The sequence below is a fragment of the Emydura macquarii genome, unplaced genomic scaffold (assembly GCF_026122565.2).
Source record: "Emydura macquarii macquarii isolate MOO-44397 ecotype Brisbane River unplaced genomic scaffold, CSIRO-AGI_Emac_v2 contig_450, whole genome shotgun sequence".
NCBI lineage: Eukaryota > Metazoa > Chordata > Testudines > Chelidae > Emydura > Emydura macquarii.
This window is the reverse complement of record NW_027130587.1, coordinates 6,074,035-6,094,561: the sequence shown is the minus strand read 5'-3', so window position 1 is coordinate 6,094,561 and position 20,527 is coordinate 6,074,035. Positions and strand designations below refer to the sequence as shown.

The window sequence follows — 20,527 nt, the reverse complement described above, 5'->3', positions numbered from 1 at the left end:
TTGGAACCCTTTTCTCTGTGCGTATCACCAACTGGAATTCCAGTCCACGTTGTCCATGTGTTGCTTTTCAAAAGCAGCCTGTTGGGTACAGCCTGTATTCAGTCTCCTCCTTGTCACCTGACTGTTGTGCCCTTATTCCTTTGTTGCCAGCCGGAAGGCATCCATCCAACAAAGGCAGCTTATTTGAATTGGCAAAGGACTGAACTATTAATATTACTCAACAGTAGCAGTATTCTGAGTGGCAGCTCCAAATCTGTCCATGATGACCAGTCTCTTTACATGCCCTAAGCGGATGTCATGTCAATGTTTTTCAGCCCAACTAGTGCAGCAATTAGTGCATGCATATTGGCAGCAGGGTGGGAAGCAGAAGAATCCAATGTGACAAACTTAAAGTAAGTGGCAAATCCTTAGTAATCCCTCTGGGTATCTACAGTTATGGTATTAAACAGAGGAAATTATTTTAGTACTCATATGGCTGTTGAATACTCCGAATGCCATTTTAACCTAGTATAACTGAACATGGAATCCTGCAATGCCTCACAGACTTGCAATACGTGGACATTTAAGAGAATCCTTAAGGCATCCCCTGTTTGCTTTGTTTGTTTTTTTTTTAAATTGGCCCAACTTTCAAAAGCTGTTGTGATGGTTTTTGCCAGGTAAAGTGTGGAGCTCATCATATCAGCTCTACTCATCTTTGCTGTGGTTGCATGGCATGGTTTATGGAATACATTTGTATGGTGCTGGACCTTTAAAAGCCAACATTTCCTGCAAGGGAATGCCTGCGTTTTACAGGCTGTCAATGTTATTTTGTGGCATTCCCCTTCTAGGGCAGGTGGACTCTGAAGACTCCAGGACAGTAGCCCATATACCACTGAAAGAAATGACTTGCAGGAGATAATTACAACCCACTCCCATCAGGAGAAAAGATTGTGTCCGATATTGTAAAGAATTGCCCACCTCTTCTTGTGTTTGAAAATGGTCTATAATGCTAACCAGAGCCTTTTATTGTCTTTTTAAACCGGACAGCAGAATGTGTAAGAGCAGCAAAGGTGCAAAATCATTTTGTTCTGCCCTGAGAAACACTTCTCAAGGAAGAACCTACATGATCAGCACTATGACGAAGTAAAGGCAAAGAGAAGCCAGTTCTGATTCCGTAGGGCAATCTGGAAAACCGAAAAGGCACTGTCTGGGTAACTAATGGTGATATAAGTTTTTAGGTTTTGAGATGCAGTCTGAATGATACCTTATAATTTTCTCCCTCAGTATGATTATGGTAGTGCCTAGGAGACCCAGTCACAAACCAGAATCCCTTTGTGCTAGGTGCTGTACAAACAGAACAACATTTTTTGTCAAAATGATTTTTCAACAGAAAATGTAGTTTCTGCCAAATCCCCTATTTTTTTAAATTTTCCAATAGAAAATAAATATGAAATATTTAATTTGGGGTCAGTTTGACAGGAATCTAAATATTTTGGTTTGTTGAATTGACCCAAAAGATTTTGTTTAGAGTCAGTTCGATGGCGAACAGCATTTTCCCAAAGTGCAGCATTGCCCCTTGGAAGTTGTAGTACTGGATGTTTCATGTTCTGATGTTCCCTGTGGGCCAGGCTCTGTGGCTGGATTGTATCTCCCATGATGCACCATGTGATCTCTTCTCTGATAGCTCTGTATGGTGCACCATGGGCGTCACTGACTGCGGTGCCTCATGGAATGTGACATAAGGCCTGACCGATAGGGGACAATGGGGCATGAAGTACTCAGAGCTAGAGCTCCCATGAGGCAATGCAGTTTAATGTTGAGCTGCCTCAGAACGAAACGTTTTGTTTTGCAAATAAATACTGAAACGTCTTATTTTGATCAAAAATGTCCGAAAGAAAACATTTTGACATTTCCAAATTTAAAATTTTTGAGAACTTCTTGTTCCACAGAAAACTTCAATATTTTGGCCTTTCAGCTTGATTCAGGATGGAAAGAAGTCACAATATCTGAATTTTCCACAAGACAGAAATTCCAGTTTTCACTCAGATGGTTAATACTCCCTGGACAGCTAGAAAATGAGGCTCTTTTTGTTTGCCAGGACCCATTTTCAAGGCAATAGTTAAATGCTAGGGCTGATTCTCTTGGGACCCTCTATCTAAAATTAGATTTCTTTTGGGCACTGTGTACAGAAGCTCAGCAGCACCCACACTACCTTAATTCGTAGCTGTGACATTCCAGTGTAGTCCTTTGGAATTTAGCCTCTGGTTTCCTTCAATCCCTGCATTTTCCTGTGCTGAGAACTTTGCTGAGCACTTGCTCTGTCCATTGACCGCCTGGCTGCCTGTGGGCTGTCCCGCGATGATGGATACGGACTCTGTGCTGGGTTGTTCTAAGGGAAATCCTTAAGGAAAAATAACTTTTTTGAAAACTTTTTTTTTTTTTTTAAATGATGAAATAGCCCCTTCATATTAATAATGAAATAGCAACTCTGCACAGTCTCCAGTTACTCAGCTGGAAACCTTAAACCGGGAACTCTCCAGGGTTTGCAACCCAGCTGATAAAACTCCAGAGATAGATTAACATTTACAGGGTACAACACGGCACCGCTGCTGTTGCAAGCGTGTTGAGTGAGACCAGGGTCTTCTCTGCCCTCAGAAAGGTTTGCTGGCATCGTTGTATTGCTAACCCCTTCTACTGGCAAAAATGTCCCTTTGCTGGTATAGCCTAAACCCGTCTCCCAAATGAAATAAGCTATACAGGGAAAAGCAATTTTTTGCTGGTATAACTGCATCTATCCTAGGGCTTTTGCCGGTATAAAAATGTCATTAAAAATCACACTCCTAACCGACATTTTTATACTGAGAAAAGTTTCTAGCGTAGACCTGGCTTAAGTGCCGCAATGAGTGACTGAGATGCACGTCTCCCCCGTTGGGCTGAGCTCTTTATAATGGAGTTCCAGGCAACAGTGTAAAAGTTTATCTTCAGATCCTCCACAGTTAGGCAGCTGACATAGCATGTGCTTTATTAGCGTCAATGAGATTGTTCGTGTAAATGATCTGAAGCCTGTGCAGAAGTGTTTGCAGGATTGAAGCCTGTATTTTGGACAGAACCCCTCAGGCATGAAGCCATATAGTCTCCACTTATTTTTAAGCATTTTTAAATTTGTATTGATTTTTAAATTTTCAAAGTTGTGGGAAATGATGGGGGTGGTCAGACAATAATTACTTAATGACAACAAGGTGTTGACAGTCAAAACATTAAAGATTTATAACTGCTAAAACACACATTGTCAACATCACATATAAAAGTATATCCGGTAAATATTGCTAAATCAAACTCTATTTTCTCAAGCGTTTTTTTTTTTTTTTTGCTTTGTGTATCTGTAAATTTTGATGATTATTGATGGAAATATTTTTGTTGGTTTGGGTGTGTGTGGTGAAATCAGTGTTTGTTGACATTTACCAATAAACATGTAATCCCTCCAAGCTAAATGTATGTATTTGAAGGGAATGCAGTTAGATTAAAAAAATCATCCTAATAAAAACATCTCTGCCTCTGTTACCAGTAAGACCTGATGCTATTAAGTGAAAAGCTGAACAAGTTTAATTTTTTTGTCATTTACTCTTTGCTGTTCCTTGAATGAAAATAGATAATGGAAAATAGATTTAGCTGGTTTCGTTTCCTGGTTCTCATTCACCAGCTCTCTGCTGTTGCTGCAGTTATGATGATATGCAGTTCATAATCTAGGTTTGAGTCACCTTTTACTTTATCCAAACCCAGCCTTAATTTGCATTTAGAGTAATTCAAGCACGTTTGGCTGAAATTAGTCCTGCTGAAGTTCCATTGAATTTACACCAGAGACTAATTTGGTCAATTAATTTATATCCATGAGTACAAGCATTTGGAAGAAAAGCTTGTGTTTTGCTTTCAGTTGCCTATTTCAGTGCTTCACTAGTAACAAAATCATCAGGTGGAAGATTAGGATTGAGTCTCTCAAGGCTCACTGAATGGAAAATGTGTCTAAATCCCTTAGTCTGCTTTGAAAATTTCAGTCAAAGTAATTGGTATTTAATTGATTTTTATTTTGGTGAGCAAACAGCTTAGTACTAAATGGAAGGAACAGCCTATTGCTGAGGGAGTTGATAGGACATTGGAGTGGGAAAATGCAAAAAGGTTTGATTGCTCTGAAAGATTCTGCTGCAAGAATTTGATAAGCCCCCAAAAGTCCCTTCCCTGCCCTCAAACAGCCATCAACTATTGACTCCAGTACGCACGTTCAAATGTTCCTTCGTACAAAAATATCTTACATCAGGGTTTTTATTTCAACTGAACGTTTTCAATGCTGGTTGTTCTGTTTGTTTTATGTTAGAAAAGGGTCTGACCCTCAGGTTTATAGCTGAGCTTTCCCAAGTTCAAGGGTGTTTGGATTTGAGGCTGAGTTTCAGACTCTTCACTGATTTGGACATTACAAGTTGAGAACTGAGTGGACAGAGGTAATGTTTATCCCCTCACCCACTCTGTCCATATGTTTTGTGGGGAGAACTAAGAACTGAAGTGCATTAAGTACAGGTATACCACAGTGAGTGTACTATAAATACCTAGCTAGACAATGTGTATGTGTCTGTCTGTGTCTGTCTGGCTTTGTCATGTTACTTGTCTTGCTAGGATCTACTTGCTTTCTCCACAGAAAGAGAAATCGAAGCTTGTGTGAGATGTTTTTATTCTTTCAAAAAGCTTCTTCCTTCTGAAATGTGTCTGCAATTGAGTCGCCAGTGCTTTGCTGTGAAATGAGAGTTCATTCACTGAATGCTAATGATTTTTTCTGTTTTAAAAGAGAGAGTGTGAGAGAATGAACGCCTTGGCTACTGCTGAGAGATAGTGACCCAGCCATTTGCATGAAAAATTCAATGTCTTCACAGTGCAACATTTCCTCCTCCTCAGTGGAAGCACAGATACTTGTCTGGGCTAACTATGCTTTAGTGGACCACATTTGTGCTGTGGTGGCCCTAAAGCAGGGGTTCTCAAACTTTTTTTGCTGGGACCCCCTTTGCAAATATTTCAAGCTGTGACAACCCCCGCCCCAAAAGTGATGTTCTCCCCCATGCGATGCCACCCTTACCGGCATGCCTGAGGGCTGACAGCTCATGACCCCTCCCATAATAAACTTGCAACCCCCTGAGGGGTCACGACCCCGAGTTTGAGATCCCCTGCCCTAGAGTGTGGAATTCTGCACCGTAGTGCATCCCTTTCTGCTTTCAAAAGCTGCCTGAAACCTTATTAATGTGGACCCTGGTGTAGGGTGGTTTCCCAGCTCCCAACCCAGACTGAAATGTGTACAGACAATTAAATTATAGTGCCAAGTCTTGTATCCTTTTGACAGCAGGCTTCAGAATCTAGGAAAGTGGAAGAATTGGGATGTGCCTCTTGTCCTCCCATCTCACACAGTCTTCCTCTGCGTTCGCTTGGGAGCCCATCTACCATCTGGGACTATATTCCCCGGCCTTCTTCGTTATCAGCTAGAAGTACTTTGTCCCGTTAGCTGTAAGGTGGCAAACAATGGCAAGTGTATGCCCTGGGCTCCCTCAGGCGTCTATTTAGCTCTGTCATACTATGCAAAATCCCATAGAAACCTTTGCAATGCACTGTTGGGAAGTCCAGCACAGTCTGGCAGAAGCTGCTGTTCTTCCTGATTCCTGGTCTCATTACAGCTCTGCCTACAGGAAAAAATTGAGACATGGGCCAACCTTACATTGTATTCTCGCCTCCTGGCCCCATCTGTGAAGTACAACAGGGAAGGTTATTGTAACCCCGTGATGGCCAAAGAGAAATAAAAATGTTAATGCTTTAAAATTCATTGTCTTTGGACTTTCCAGAGGTAGAAGTGAGTGCTTCGTGTGCCATTGGAAAGCACATTTTCTGTTAGAGTAAATCCCAGAGGGTGGACAAAAGTGTGTGATAAATGTATTTATCACTTAGCTCTGCAGTTTATCACTTGGATGTCACCGCAGCACTGTGTGTGCCTGCACATGTATGTATTAAAAAACATATATGACCAAGATTCTCAAAAGTAAGTAGGGATTTTGGGTGCCAGACTCGAGGTGGTTAGGAGGTGCCTGCCTACCAGAGCATGGGTGCTTTACAATTTAAAAAAACTGGTGCCTCAAGTAGGACGTGCAAAATCATAGGCCACTGCTGAAAACCTGGGAGCATATGTATGTATATTCTGTATACCAAGATTCATTCTCTAAAGTGTGTGTATGCATATAAAAATATATAGAATATAAACAACATTATTTTCTTGGGGCTGTGGGTGGGAGTATATAATCACAACACATGATATTGCATAGCCCTATACCTATCCCATTATTCCATCTGACAGTGGAAACTTTAGACTATTAACTGTATCTGTGAGTCGAGTCCTGAGGGAACTTGCTTTCCTATTGCATTACTGCAGTTAAATATTTTCATCCTTAAGACTATATGAGATGTGTCTGAAGCTTGTAGTCTATCCTGTAACTCTTCCTTGTCAGGCAATTTCAAGTAAGGAGCTTTTTTTCTTTCTGGCTTTTATTTTCACCTTGGGGCAGTGATCAGCTTTGCTTGCCATGATTAAGATGCAAAGCTTTGCTCTGGTTGACAGATCGGTCAGGGGCTGTGCTCCTTAGAACTGACAGATTTACCTCTGACTGGTGAAACAGCAGGTGACTGTTTATAACCGAAGAATACCCTGGTTTACTCTGGGAGCTCAGGGCATCTGTTGAGTATGAGTATTTGTAAGGGCTGGTTATGGGAATTCTCTTCTCCAGGTACTCAAAAGTGACTGGTAGAAACTTCAGTGACCTGTGATTTATTTACATCCCAGCCAGTTGGGGGTATTGCAAGATGGGGCTTATGTAAGTGTAAAAAGAGGGGGGGAAATAAGGGCTGATGGCCAAATAAAGTGGTCAAAATATGTGGTTGACGGTACTGGAGAGCAGCCCATTGTGAATACTGAGGCCAGTGTAATTACGGATTTATGCAAACTCACCAGTCTTTACAGTTACCTTGCCCTTACATGCCCAGTTTGTCTGCTCATTCTCCTGTTGTATATTGTCAAAGTGCTAGGCTGTGAGCTCTCTGGAACTGTCTTTGCATTGCTTGTTTGTACAATGGCCAGCATGATTAGGCCCTGATTTCCAGGTGTTGCCACAATAAAAATTATAAATAATAAAGGCGGAGGTTGTTAGCACCAACCAGCATTTGTATATTCCAGGCATATCAAAATACTAGTCAGATTTGTGGAGAGAGAGGTGCCCATCTAAAAGGGATAGCTGGGACACTTTAACTATTTTTCCAATAGTCTCAGCATTTCAGACCCATAGGAATTGTATTTATTTTGAGCACCATCCAATCTTCTGGGTGAATTAAATACATTTAGGACCAATATCCAGAATGCAAGAGCCAGCCAGCTCCACCCATGGAGGTGCATCTGTCTGGGTGCCTGTATCAGAACTCTTCCAAACTGTGGGTCCGTTGCATAATGTCTTCTCCGTCCTCTGCATGGGGAACCTTCCAGGAGTAGTTCTTCCAGCAGATTGTCTCATAGAAGGAGCAATCTACCCTGAATCTTCCAAGCATATGCTCTAAAAATGCAAGATAAGGAAAAATAGCCAGCCAACAGTCCTTTGGGAGGAGTAAATTCTGGTGAACCCTCTGTGGCAAGTGTTCAGAATTGTTTTTAAAAATAAATTATATTATGAGTTAGTTCTGATTTATTCATGGCATGTAGGCAGGTGTTCTGATTAGACTTATAGGGATTTAATCCGATGCCAGTGAAGCAACCAGAAGCATGTGGGGAAGAATAGTCTGGACAAGATGGAATTCTCTTTTGTATTTATTTCTCAGGAGCTTGCAAGTTCAAAAATAAGTTAAGGAGGAAGGGTGGTCTAGAAATTAAGGCACTGCCCGAGGACTCAGCAGATCTGGTTCAATTCCTGGATCTGCCACGGACTTCCCGTGTGACCTTTGGCCAAGTCATATAGTCTCACAGTGCCCCAGTTCCCCTCCTGTAAAACGGGATAATACTCCGTCTCACAGGTGTGTTGAGGATGAAATCCGGATGTGTGTGTGTGAGATATGCCAATAATATGCTAAAACCCAGACAGAATTAGTGAAGACCAGAAGCTGGCAATGGGACCTTGATGCCTGGGACTCCTTGACAGCACTGACTGATGGGATTTTGAAGAGTATTGGCCTAACTCTGCTGCCACTGAAGTCTATGGAAGTTCACCCTGGAACAGAGTTAGGCCAACCTTGAGTCCTTTTAAAAATCACGTTATCTCCTCCTTTGTACTCAAAGGAGGCAAAAACATATAGTCTGGGAAGGAAAGTATGAGTGACAGAAATAATTTTTATTTATTTAATTCCTGTCTGATTGGCTGCCCTTCCTCCCTCTCCAGTCAAAGGCAGCCCACTTACATATTTTATTAATCTCTGAAATGTTCATTAAACCAAATATTCTTACAGTACCTCTCACAAGTGTTCTATTTTAACTGACAACTCTTCTTATGCAGGACTGTTTTCAATACAAGCTGGATTTCAAAATGTCTTGTGGGCCATCAAGGTTTCAGGCGAATGAGGGAGTATTCAGTGTAAATAGTAGTCTGTCAGGAAGGCGACTTTGTCATGGATAACAGGAAGTTTTGGATAATTGAGGTTGAGCTGTATGAGCAAAGGGAGGGCTAGGCAGTTTGAAAGAAGATGTGTATTTTATCGAAATTCAGTAATTCCAACAGTCTCCTCTGCCCCCTTTTCCTTTGCTTGGCTGCTGTACTGTAATGGGGCATGGAGACTGGCTTCCTATTCTTTACAAATAATTTCAGGAAGAGCAAAGACGGAGGAACACTGCCACTATTGGGAAGAATTATCCTGAGATAGAAAAGGATATGAATTCTAGTTTGGTCCCTACAGTGCATAGTGCTCTTCATGCATCTAGGAGGTTTCATATATCGAGCATCTCTTCCTTAAGATTTGTTAGGCTGTCTCTTGTTGTGTTTGGTACATAGATGCCTTTTTTCCACCCCTTCCAAAGTTCTTGGGGCCTGAGGGCGTGTGTATAAACGTGGTTTTCACAAAGCTTTCTAGTTTAACCACTCAGTTTGTTTCCAGTGATGAATTTCTGTGTCTCTCTGTTCCCAGATCAGTAATGTGTCTCTTCTTTCTCTTTTCTCCCCTTCCACGTCTGTTCTTTGGCATGTTGGTGGAAATCTGCAGAACTCCCTGCTGAAGAAGGTAGGTGGAATTATATTGGTTCTGCTCCCCGCCCTCTCCCTCCCCTCCCCCCTCAACCTCCCCTTCACTCTTGGAGCATGTCTCCTGGTGTTCTGGAAGACTTACTGTGAGCTAGGCCAATGGAAACTGCTGGGGAGCTCACAAGGGACCTGATTCAATGCCCATGGGAATATTTTTAACTTCAATGGGCTCTTTTTTAAGGCCATGGAGCAAGTTGGAGACCTAAGAACAGCCTCAGTTACATAAAGGCAAAGCATATCGTTATAAGGTTTACAAAGTTTATGTTTAGGAGGGGGAAGCAAGATGACTTCACACTCTTGGGTAACGCTGTCAAGAATCTTGAGCTGAAAAATTTACCTTGAAAGCTGTCTCATGAAGTAACTTTTTTTTACTTTTTGACTCTGGTGCAGCAAGTTTTGGCAGAAGATCATTATATGGAAACGTAAAAAAGCAGCTCCCACGGGCACAGAGTAACCTGACCTACAAGGCATCCTAAGCCCCTCCAGTGCATATTTACTATAATAGTAATAACACTTCACCCTTACATGGCACCTACCATCTGTGGTTCTCGAGGCACTGTATAAAGTTTATAAACTTATACCCATTGTGCAGGTGACTAAATTGAGCCCCAGAGAGTTTTAAGGGACAGTCCCTGTGTCACATGCTGAGTCAAAGACATTCAAAAATAGAAAGCAAAAGTGTTGACTTAGGTCCAAATCCTCAAAATTTAGGTGGCTAACTCTCATTGATTTCAGTGGGAATTAGACTCTAAAATATCTTTGAGGATCTGAAGCTTAATTCCCTGCTCTAACCACTAGACTGTTGGCTCTCAGATAAAAAGGCATTTATTCTACACTACTCTGTGATACTTTTAAGTGTAAGAATAATGGATGTGTCCAGCACTAACGAACATTTATAGATCCCGCAAGTCAAGTGTGTGCCTTTTTCCAACAGGTCCGTGAGTGGAGGGAAGGGGGCTAAAGTATTAGTCTCTGTAATTTAAAAAAGGAAATGCAAACAAACTTGGTGTGGAGGAAGGTCCACGTCTGATGACGATGTTTAGATAGGTCAGATTTTGGCTGTGAAAATCCTTCACGCTGTCCCTTGAAAGGCGGGTTATACTACTCTAGAAGTTAGAGAAATGCCTAGATCTGCAATGGCAGCAGGGACCTCAGTTCCACTGAAAGAAAAATCTTTGGACACTTCAAAGTGCATATCTTCTTTTTAAAAAGCCAGGAGAGTTCAGGTGCATCCATTTTTATTGATATCCCTGTGCTAGAGCTTGGTTCGTTGAGGCACAGGGCCGTTCTGTCTCCTAGCCATCTGCAGTCACCATCAGGCAATACTGCCTTGTTTCTTGGCTGCCTCCTTTCATCCCCATTTGTCCTTTGTTCACCCCCTGGCAAGGCTGCATTTCATGCTGGTAGAGCTTAGCCCGATCCGTTCAGGTGTCAGTGTGGTTGCCACATGCTTACCTTTGGAGCTCAGCTGGCAGTGATACGAGTCCTGATTCAGGACAGCACTTCAGATTGGCCTTTATGTTAGGCACTGGGTTATGTTCCGTTGACTTCACTGGGGCATAAGCATGTATTTAAGTGCTGCCCTGAATAGGGATGCTTTATTCAGTCAAGCCCACAGTTAGTAATGCCAGTAGTTCTAACCCATGCGTGTCCACCCTCAAAGCAGAGCACAGCGTCCTTGCATCCAAGCAGCCTTAGTAGTTTGAGCTCTCCAAGTTCACTTTTCGCACTTGTGTAGCGCTTATGGTGCTTCTGTGTTTTGCTTTGCTAGGAAAGTCGCTCTGGGAGCTGGTGCTGGAGCAGTTTGAGGATCTCCTTGTGCGCATTCTTCTCTTGGCTGCCTTTGTGTCATTTGTAAGTATCCTCATCTCTCTGCATGTGGCAGTCCTAAAAAAAATAAATACCACTCAGCATTGTCTGTGCTCTAAAAGTAAAGATAGCGGTTGATGCCACCCCCCGCCATCCCATGCACTTGCTTAGGTCCTGGCTGTAGTGGAACTGATGCTGCATCAGGGAAACAAGACTTGGTGGGAGTTGGTGCAGGTGAGTGAAAAGCGCCCAGAAAGGAGGTAGCACTTGTGGATTCACTGCCATGCACTCTCCTTGGAACCAGAGAACCAGCAGCAGCAAGGTCTGCTCCAACTTTAGAGCTGTAGTAGCAGACTTGTGACTCAGACAACTAAGGAGCAGAGGATTCCTACTCCAATGTAAGTCTGCTGTGCCAAGACCAGCATAGTTTAGGCCGGGGATAAAATTTGGCTCAAAGGAAGGCATGTCTAGATAGATTATAGCAGTTTAATCAGAAATGGTATGAGGGATGCCAAGTGAATCTAGGTGCTTTACAAAGCGATTATACCAGCAGTGCAGCAGGTGTGCAGATAGCTGACAATAACTTGCACACAGCTTTGATATTATGGAATATTGATCAAGCCACTCATGTTATCCTGAAATTTCCTGGGTTCTTTAAATTGCACACACAATTCCACTAGAGATGGGCAGAAGGGACCTCAGGGGTACAAGTGCTACTAACTGAGACACGTGTTAGATGTTCAAAGCCAATCCCAATAAAATCCACCAAATTAGAAACCCTATAGCATTTATGTGCCTTGAAACTTTGCCATTGCCAGATTCTCCCATTGAGTTTAATGATGATGTGGCAGGATTAAACCTTTGATCTAGATAATTCATGCTGAAAATTCATATCAGACTTCTAAAAAGTCGCAGGTTTTTAGCTGTATACGTTTCACAGTGTGCACAGAAAGGAAGTATGGGGTAGCACTTGTGGTAGAACTTAAGTTCCCTCCAAACTAGTTCAATAACTGTCCAGTCAGAAGACTGGGCAAGCCCATTTGTTTAACATACCACTTTCTACCGTACTTGTGCCTCTCTAGCTAGTCCCTGCAGAATGGCAAAGTACTGTGGTATAGTGGGAGACAGTACAGTCTAGTAGCTATGGTGCTGCATGGGGAGTCAGACAAGGGTTAGAGTCAGATCTACCAAGCGCAACTGCCCTGCTATGTAATCTAGGATAAAGTACTTCATTTTCATTGATTCATTCATTTTAAGGCCAGAACAGACCACTGTGATCATCTAGTCTGATCTCCTGCATAAACTTCCCTGAATCAATTCCTGCTTCAAGGTGTGGTTGGACTCTAGAATATCTTTTAGAAAAACACACAATCTTGAGTTAAAAATTTCCATTGATAGACAATCCCCCACAACCCTTGGTGAGTCATTCCAATGGTTAATTATCCTTCCCATTAAATATTATGCCTTATTTTTAGTTTGAATTTATCTAGCTTCCACTCCACCCGTGTCTGTTAGATTGAGGAGCATTGTGTTATCAATAAGATTAAGATTCTGTCATGGGTATTTTTAGTAGCAGTCAGGTACAGTTTGCGGGCAATAAACAACAGTTCACAGACGCTGCAACCTGTCCTTGACTGTTACTAAAAATACCTTGGGGGAGAGGGGAGAAAACAGAACAGAGGGGCTTGCCGCTTCTCCAGACCTGCTGCTCCAGCGGGCTGGTCCGCCAGTCAGCTGCTCCATGGCCCGGAGCTGGCTAGCCAATCAGCTGTTCGGTGGCAGCCTGGGGCTGACAGCTGCTCCAGACTAGAAGTCACAAAGGTCCTGGCAAGTCACTGAATCTGTGATCTCCATGACCAAATCCTGTCCTTAGTTATCAAATTTCTGTTCCCCATATAGATATCTATACACTGTGATCAAGTCAGCCCCAGTTGGGATTGAGGCTGCATTTTGCTAGGTGCTGTACAAGTGAAATAAAATACAGTGCCTGCCCAAAGAGTCTACAATCTCAAATGCATGAAATTCAAGAAATGTAATAATGAAGTGTGAATACAGCACAAAAGGTATATAATCAGTAGGAATTTTAATAGGACTGATAAAATCCTTGTGATGGAGGAACCACAGACGAGTATTTTGGGTTACTCTGTACTAAGTTAAGCATTCATCCTCCTGCAGAAGTTCAAGCCGTTTATACTGACAGATCCAGGAGTATGAGCTGTTCTAATGAGTCAGCATAGTAGGCAAATCAGTAAATGTATTTAACCCCGTGAATGAAGAATTAATGTACAAGCATGTTTTTCAGTAGGTGTTGAGCAAGAGTAAAGGAGGACAGGATGTGTGTATTAAGTAGTAGGCAAAGCTGCAACCAAAGGAAGGTTATATGCAAAAAGACACAAATGACATGAATGGATGTGGTAGTTTTTTGTGACAGCTGCAGAGGTTCTGCATTCTCTAAGATCTCAATTTAGCAAAGCATTTAAGCATATGTCACTATAAATATGTGCTTAAGTGCTTTGCTGATTTGGGGCCTGAGCAGCCTGCCCTTGAAGACATTTGGGCAATCTCAATATTGAATCGAATCTCAAAATTTTTCCTCTTCATTGTTATCTTTTAATGGTTCCTCTTGTCCATTAAAATGTCCTTTTCCAGGCCATTAGCCCTGTATGCAGACTACAAGGCTAAGACAGAAAGCGTAGATTTCCCCCTTATTTCTTGCCAAAAGTTCCAAGTTACTGCATGAAAAGATCGTAAGATTGTATTTAGCATCTCCCATTGGGCCCAGGTGTTGCTTAGTAGGTGATGTTCTGCTGCAAGACTTATGTAAGAAACTAAACCCAGCTTCTCTTATGAGTTGCATGGAAATAATTTCATCTAGCATGGGTAGAACTAACCACAGAGAGTCTGTCTTCACTGCTGTGTTAACCTGGGCTCTTACTTGGTGGTTGTCCCTAACTAAGCTTCTGTCCACACACACAAATGTCTGACCTGAGTTTGGTGGTGCTTTCAGCCTGAGCTACCTGGCAGGCCTGGACTACAGGGTAAAGCCCAAATGCTGCATTCATTCTGGCTGGTGTAACCAGCCCACTTTACAGTGAGGACCGAGGCTAACCCAGTCGAGTGCTGGTGGTCCTTCTCTGTGCCCAGAAGGACAGGCAAGTTCTCCCACAATTTGTTAGGAAAGAATCTTAGAGCGGCTCAGCTAACTGAAGTGCCAAGAACCAAGGGATGTACCTCCGTAGCTCCAGCTCTGGTATTTAAAAGGCTTGAGTGGTTTACTGAGGTACAGAGAGCTAGAGGGAAGGGATGCAAGCCTGGCTGAGAAAATGCCCTTTTTATGTTGGCAAGTACAGCCTGGCTGCAGTTAGGAGCACAGGCAGAGTGCAAGAAAGAGGGTGAGGCTTATTTGAAAACAATATCCAGTGGTGCAAGTGAGAGGGATGATGTAGGAACTCTGCCTGTTCACAGGTTTTGTAGATCATTGGAGGTGAGACAGGAAACTTCTTATATAAGTGAAGCTTATTTTAAAATTTCACATAAAACATTCTGATCTGAACAGCAGGGACCGAATCCATGCGGCTGTATGTATCAAGTAAGGAGCAGTCCTTACGTTGTTTACAAAACCTGTTTGGACTCTCCTGCTTTGAAATAAAACCCCTCTCTCGACAGTCTGGGAATTTCAAAGCCACTTTAATGCATTTAATTTAAAAATAAAAATCCAGCATTTTATATTATTTTTCTCCAGCTAGATTGTTGAGTTGGAATTTCAGCATTATGCCATCGTGTGTAGGAGTTGCTCTTACACCTGCTGTTAGCTAAGCCTGTTCTGTTTAAAGAGCCTATTGATGCCAAAGTCATGAGTGAATGAGAGTTTGAGATATTGAAGCACCCTCCACATTCTCACTGTTGTGAATTTTGTCCTTTTAGGAAAGGGATTTAATGGTATAGCTGAGTTTAATGCTATTTGGAATGTGTACATTTTTCTTCCCTTTAAACTTCTACTGAAATTCTGTGTTCAGCTCATGCTGCAGAAAATGTTGTATCAGCCAAGATGCCCTGACTGCGATTGAGGTCCCATTGTGACACAAATGCACAGTAAGACAGTCCCTGCCCTGAAGAGTTTGTATAGACAAGACATCAAAGGGTGGGAGGAGAAACAGTGGCACAGAACAGGAAGTGTCACACAGTAGCTCAGTGATAGAGCTGGGAGTAGAACCCATGTCTTCTGACTCTCTTCTCTGCACTATCTACTCAATTGTGTGCCTCCCTGAAATGTAGTGTGTCATTTACTTCACACCAATACCAAAATGTAGTATTTAATTACTCTATACCTTAATGTGTTGCATATCTTTGAGGATTTCCGTATGGGAGTGTAGATTCTAGTGGATATATGAATGGCTTTAATTAATCTTAGCATTTACGTAGCACCTTTTCATCCATAGATCCCAAATTGCTTTAGGAAGATGGGTATGTACCTTAGCTCCACCTTATAGATGAAGAAATGCCTTGCTGCTAGAGAGAAGACATTTTAGATTAGCCCTGGGCACCTGCAATGTAGCTTCATGTCCATGCGTCATGACAGCTCTTCTAAAAACATGGGTGTGGTGGTGCCGCCATGTGCCTTTCAAGTTGAGGTTTCAGTTGTCACTATGAGTGATTCTTCAAAAGCTTGGCATGCTTATCTGATCTCACCCAAGCTTATTTGGACGTGTAAGGAGATAACATGGTTTAGCAGTTAGATCAGGGCTCTAGAAGTCAGAATGCCCAGGTTCTGTTCCTGGGTCTGCTCTGAGTTGCTGTAGGATCTAGAGAAGTCACCTCACTACTTTGCTGTGGTTTCCCTCTTTTTGTAAACAGAGGGTAACGCCCACCATTGTAAAGTGCTGCAGGGCACTGTAAACGTGCAAAAGGCTGTTGCTTATTCAAAATTGAGATAGCAGTTTTATGAGAACAGGTTTTTCCGTGAGATTTCTAGTACTTCCTGGACAGCTTGGAAACACAAGAACAGCTTTTTGTGGGCAGTTTTGGCACAGACATGAAAAATGGAAGTGATGGGTGGAGTTTGGTTTGGATTTGAGTTTTGGGAAAAGGATTTAGAGTTGGTTGGTTGGTAGCTCTACCTATCACTTTCTTCTCGGCAATACTGGTAGATCTTTAATAGGAGTCTTTTCTCTCTTTTCTTTCCACTCATCCCCTTGTATTTAATTTTTCAATGGAAAGCTTAAAAGCCTGTGTTTGTTTGCTGGGGTGGAATGTTGATTCACTGGTAACACCTCTTGCCAGATGCAAAGTGTACTCTGTAACTAGGCCTGTATGCAAACTCGCCCTAGTGGTTTACGCATCCTGAAGCTTTACTAATGTGTAACCATCCTCTTAGTGACTGCTCCCATATCCGTTGTTCTGAACAAATATACAGTGAACCAGCACAAAGTCCATACATTAGCATAGTTGTTGGTCTATACCACATTGAATAATAGGAATGTTGGCACTCTCGTTGATTCAATTACTGTCAATGGCAACTAGAAACTATACTGCTGATTCTCATATTATTGGTGCCTGCCTGATACTGCACTGTGCCACTGATTTCACATACTTGCAGTGGTGCCTAGAAACTACCGTGCTGGGCGTATTAGAAATGTCTAATGCAGCTAAACAGATATCAGAGGGCTTCTTTTAAGTACTCTCTGGACAGTGTGTTCTTCCCTGTGGAAAAAAGTACATGTAGAGATTTCTTTAAGGCATCTTGTCAGGCCAAATATGCCTCCATGAGTCCGTATTTAGATTCTGTAAGACTGAGCTGTAGAAAATCTAAATTTCCATGAATTTCTAAAAAATTGTCCTGGAAATGTTTTTGTAAGTCTCCAAACAACCCCCTGCCATGTGTAACACTGTAGCCATTGCAGGCTGTGCTAGAATCTGAAATTGACTTTTGCATTCCTACCTATAAATATATGGTCATTTGTTTGCTCTTGTCATTAACTTCGGTGGGGGTTTTATTCTTTCTTTTCTTTTTGGTGGTTCTTTGAATGCAGAAAGCAGCCTAGGGCCTGCATTATGAGAATGACGTTCAGATTAAGCAACTGTATCATGTTCTGTTGCACTTACTTGGTTTTGCTGCTGAATATAAGGGACTTTCCTATAAAGGCTTCAGGTGGAGTGTCTGAAAAGCTAAAGCAATCTTGCAGAAAGACTGCCTGCACAAAAGTGCGTGTCCATCTGCACGCCTAATCTGCACCCATGACATGCCATGTGATGGCAGCAACGGCATGTGCCCGTGACCACTTTTATCTGGTAATCTCCATGTGCAGTACTTGGTAATCTGCCCTGACAGTTTGGATTCTGAATGACAGTTGCTGTGAAACCTCCACATGGTGCTGGGGATCTTGGATTTCAGTGTTAGCCTTCATCTTCCTTGCTTCATTCTTTCCTTCCTTCAGTCAGCTAAACTCCTGGCTTTTGTAAAATCCTGGCTATGAATTTTGTGTGCGTGTGTGTGGTGGGGGATGGGATAGGCTGATGTAACTGGAGATGGAACTCTGCAAACATAGTTTATCAGTAAATGTACGTTGGCTGATAGGGCGTCATAGCTACTTCCTTGAGCTAGACTTGCCAATTCAGTGGCCCTCTGCTCTCGAAGGTGCTTGATTTTCAGGCATTTGTTTAGTTATATTCTGTCTTGGTCATCAAAGCAGGAAAGGACAGTCAGCTCTGAACTCTAGTGTTCTGACTCCTAAACTGTTTCCAACTGCCGTGCCTGTTACTGACCCTTCTCTTCCAGTCTCCAATGGCACTTACCTGACTCCCTTTACCAGATCCTCAGCTGCTGTGAGTATGGGGACCATGCTACGTAGATACAGCTCCACTTTCCTTAGTCTTATGTCCCCAGTTACCTCCTGAATTGGTTTGCTGGTTTGAACATAATAACAGAGCCCAGAGTCATGCACCAGAATTATTTACTGGCTGAGACAGGGGGGTTTATGCATAGAGTGGAAGGAATAGATTTTAATCAGTGTACATTAGGGTTCCTTGATTTCTCTCTCCTCAAAACCCAAGGGGAAAAAAGTCCCATAGCTGCTACCCAAGCGTACAGAGAGGGGAAAATGAGAAAAATGTATTATGTTGTATTGGTAAATACTTGGTGACTTATCCAAACCCAGCTGAAGTTAAAAGGATTCTTTCCATCAACTTCGGTGGGCTCTGGAACAAGCCCATGGTACATGCTGCTGTTGTCTGTGGTATCGAGCAAGCCAGGTGAGAGAAATCTATTAAATAGAACTTTGAGATGCCATTATTTCTGAATCCTCATTTGCACAGCCATAACATTTTGAATAAGGAGTTTTTAGTGCCTTCATCTTATTTTCTGCTAGTGCAAAACCTTAAGTGGATAAAGAGAGAATCTAGGGGGAAAATAAACAGATCTACTGGAATTCTTTGAAAAGAAACCATACAATATTGATTCCTTCCAAGCCCAAATGTATGTCAGTGAACCATAATGTGAGCCATTCATGAGCTGGTGAGCTAACAAACTGGTTTCCAGCTCACTTGAATAAGCAACCATCTGACAAACCTCCCACCCTCTGTTTTATTTTTTAATAAAGGCATCCCATATCAGCCAATTATTGTCTTGTGAAAATGACACACTACCATGCAACACAACAGGTGATCAGATCCTGGGCTGCTGTGTTTTTAAGCCAGACATGGCACTTCAGGACTGCTGGCAAGAAAACCAGTGTGCCATGTAATAGTCCTTCATCAGTTCTAGGTGGGACTGATTTCTGACAGGAGGCATTGCAGATGGACTCCCTTCTGAAAGATCAACATGGGAGTGGGAACCTCTGATACATACATGCCTTTGAATGGGCTGACATTCCAGTGATTTATAGGCTTGTTGTGACATACAAATGCTTTGACAAGCAGCTCAAGGGAGTGAAAATATGGGTGTGAGGTTTTTTTTTCAAATCAGCACTTGTGTTTTTCTTGCCTCATCATCTGATTCATAATGCTGGTTGCCTCTGGACTGTAAAAACTCATGTGAAAAAAAAATCCAATTTGGCAAGCTATTTAGGCATACGCGTAACTTTAAGCACCTGAGTGGTCCCATTACATTGAATGCAATGCAAGTAATCGTGTGTTTTCAGTTTAAGCACATGCTCAAATACTTTGCTGAACCACGGAGTCTAACACTAATTGCATTCAGACCCATGTTCCAAAGCCTAGGGAAGGCAAAGGAGGGACTGTCATTAAGTTCAGTGTGGTTTAAGGCATGCCCTAAACAGCAAGCAGTTCCTAGAGTTACTCTATGTCATACCACTCTGCAGATCCTGGCCTGGTTTGAAGAAGGTGAAGAGACCACCACTGCGTTTGTAGAGCCAGTTGTCATCATCATGATTCTCATAGCCAATGCTGTTGTGGGGGTGTGGCAGGTACGTAATCGCTTTGGCCTCCCTTCTTTAATTCCTACAAGCACTGATTTTGGTTGGGGCAGTGGAACTATTTGCCAGGCACCTGCCTGAATGAAACTCCTGGCTCTTTAACTGGAAACAGAAGCTGCTCAGTTAGAACTGTGCTTCATGGCTAGGTTTTGACTGCAGAATTAACTCGAGTTTCCTACAATCCAGTTCACTCTTTTTTGAGCTAGCCACGCTCGAGTGAGAGCCGTCACCCTATGAAATAACACACAAGCTGCACAGGGTGATTGTATGAGCAGCACAGAGTTTTCCCATTAACAACTGGCAAGCTGTATTCACTCGAGCTGTAGCCTTTACCCTCTCTCGAGCCAGCCAACGTGAGGTAAAAGAACCAGCATGCTCAAGTGAAAGGGACTCGGGTGAGGATTAACACTTGTTATAACTCAAGTTAACTCTGCAGTGATGACAGGCCTGTGGTGAGAGAAGTATTGTGCAGCTGTCAAAAATAAAAATGAGCCAGTGGGGCACTGAAGGAATGACGGGAGAAATTCTGGTAAGGCAAATGTGAAACCAAATTGAGGCAGATTAAAGCAACCTTTTAATTGCCAAACAGTAATTAAAATGAGGAGCCAAGTTCTCAGCTGGAGCCTGGTCCGCACAAGGGAAAACTTGCTCCAAAAAACCCAAACAAAAACCAGTGTTGAGAACAGTGGTTCAGTTCGTCAGGTCTTGGCAAGGTTGGTAACTAACGAGTAGTGCATAGGCCCTGTGCTGGTGAATTTCTCCCTGTGGAACTAGCTTTAAAAAAAAAATCTGCAAGAACTTTAAAAGGATATAAAATGCCATCCTGAATAAAAACAGAAGAAGAGTGACATTTACTACATTTAATTGTTGTTGTCATCCCTTAATCTTTATTTGGCCATTTGTATAGTTTGGAATTTAGGATGTCGCACTTATTTACCACCGAGTTAAATGCCACTTAGCTCTTGGCAGTGGCCAAATGCATTTTCATTAAGCAAACTTCTTAATTCTCCCCAAGTGAAG

General features: G+C 42.4%; 1 protein-coding gene across 3 annotated transcripts in view; it reads left to right on the top strand.

Annotated features, from left to right (window-relative positions):
• The window catches only part of ATP2A3 (ATPase sarcoplasmic/endoplasmic reticulum Ca2+ transporting 3), a 120,964-nt gene that overhangs the window by 36,982 nt on the left and 63,455 nt on the right, over positions 1-20,527 (top strand). For all 3 annotated transcript variants that reach the window (XM_067537861.1, XM_067537860.1, XM_067537862.1), the window contains exons 2-4: positions 9,232-9,249; positions 11,041-11,123; positions 19,394-19,498. In XM_067537861.1, the coding sequence (XP_067393962.1) occupies positions 9,232-9,249; positions 11,041-11,123; positions 19,394-19,498 (206 nt within the window). The remainder of the gene's footprint in view (positions 1-9,231; positions 9,250-11,040; positions 11,124-19,393; positions 19,499-20,527) is intronic.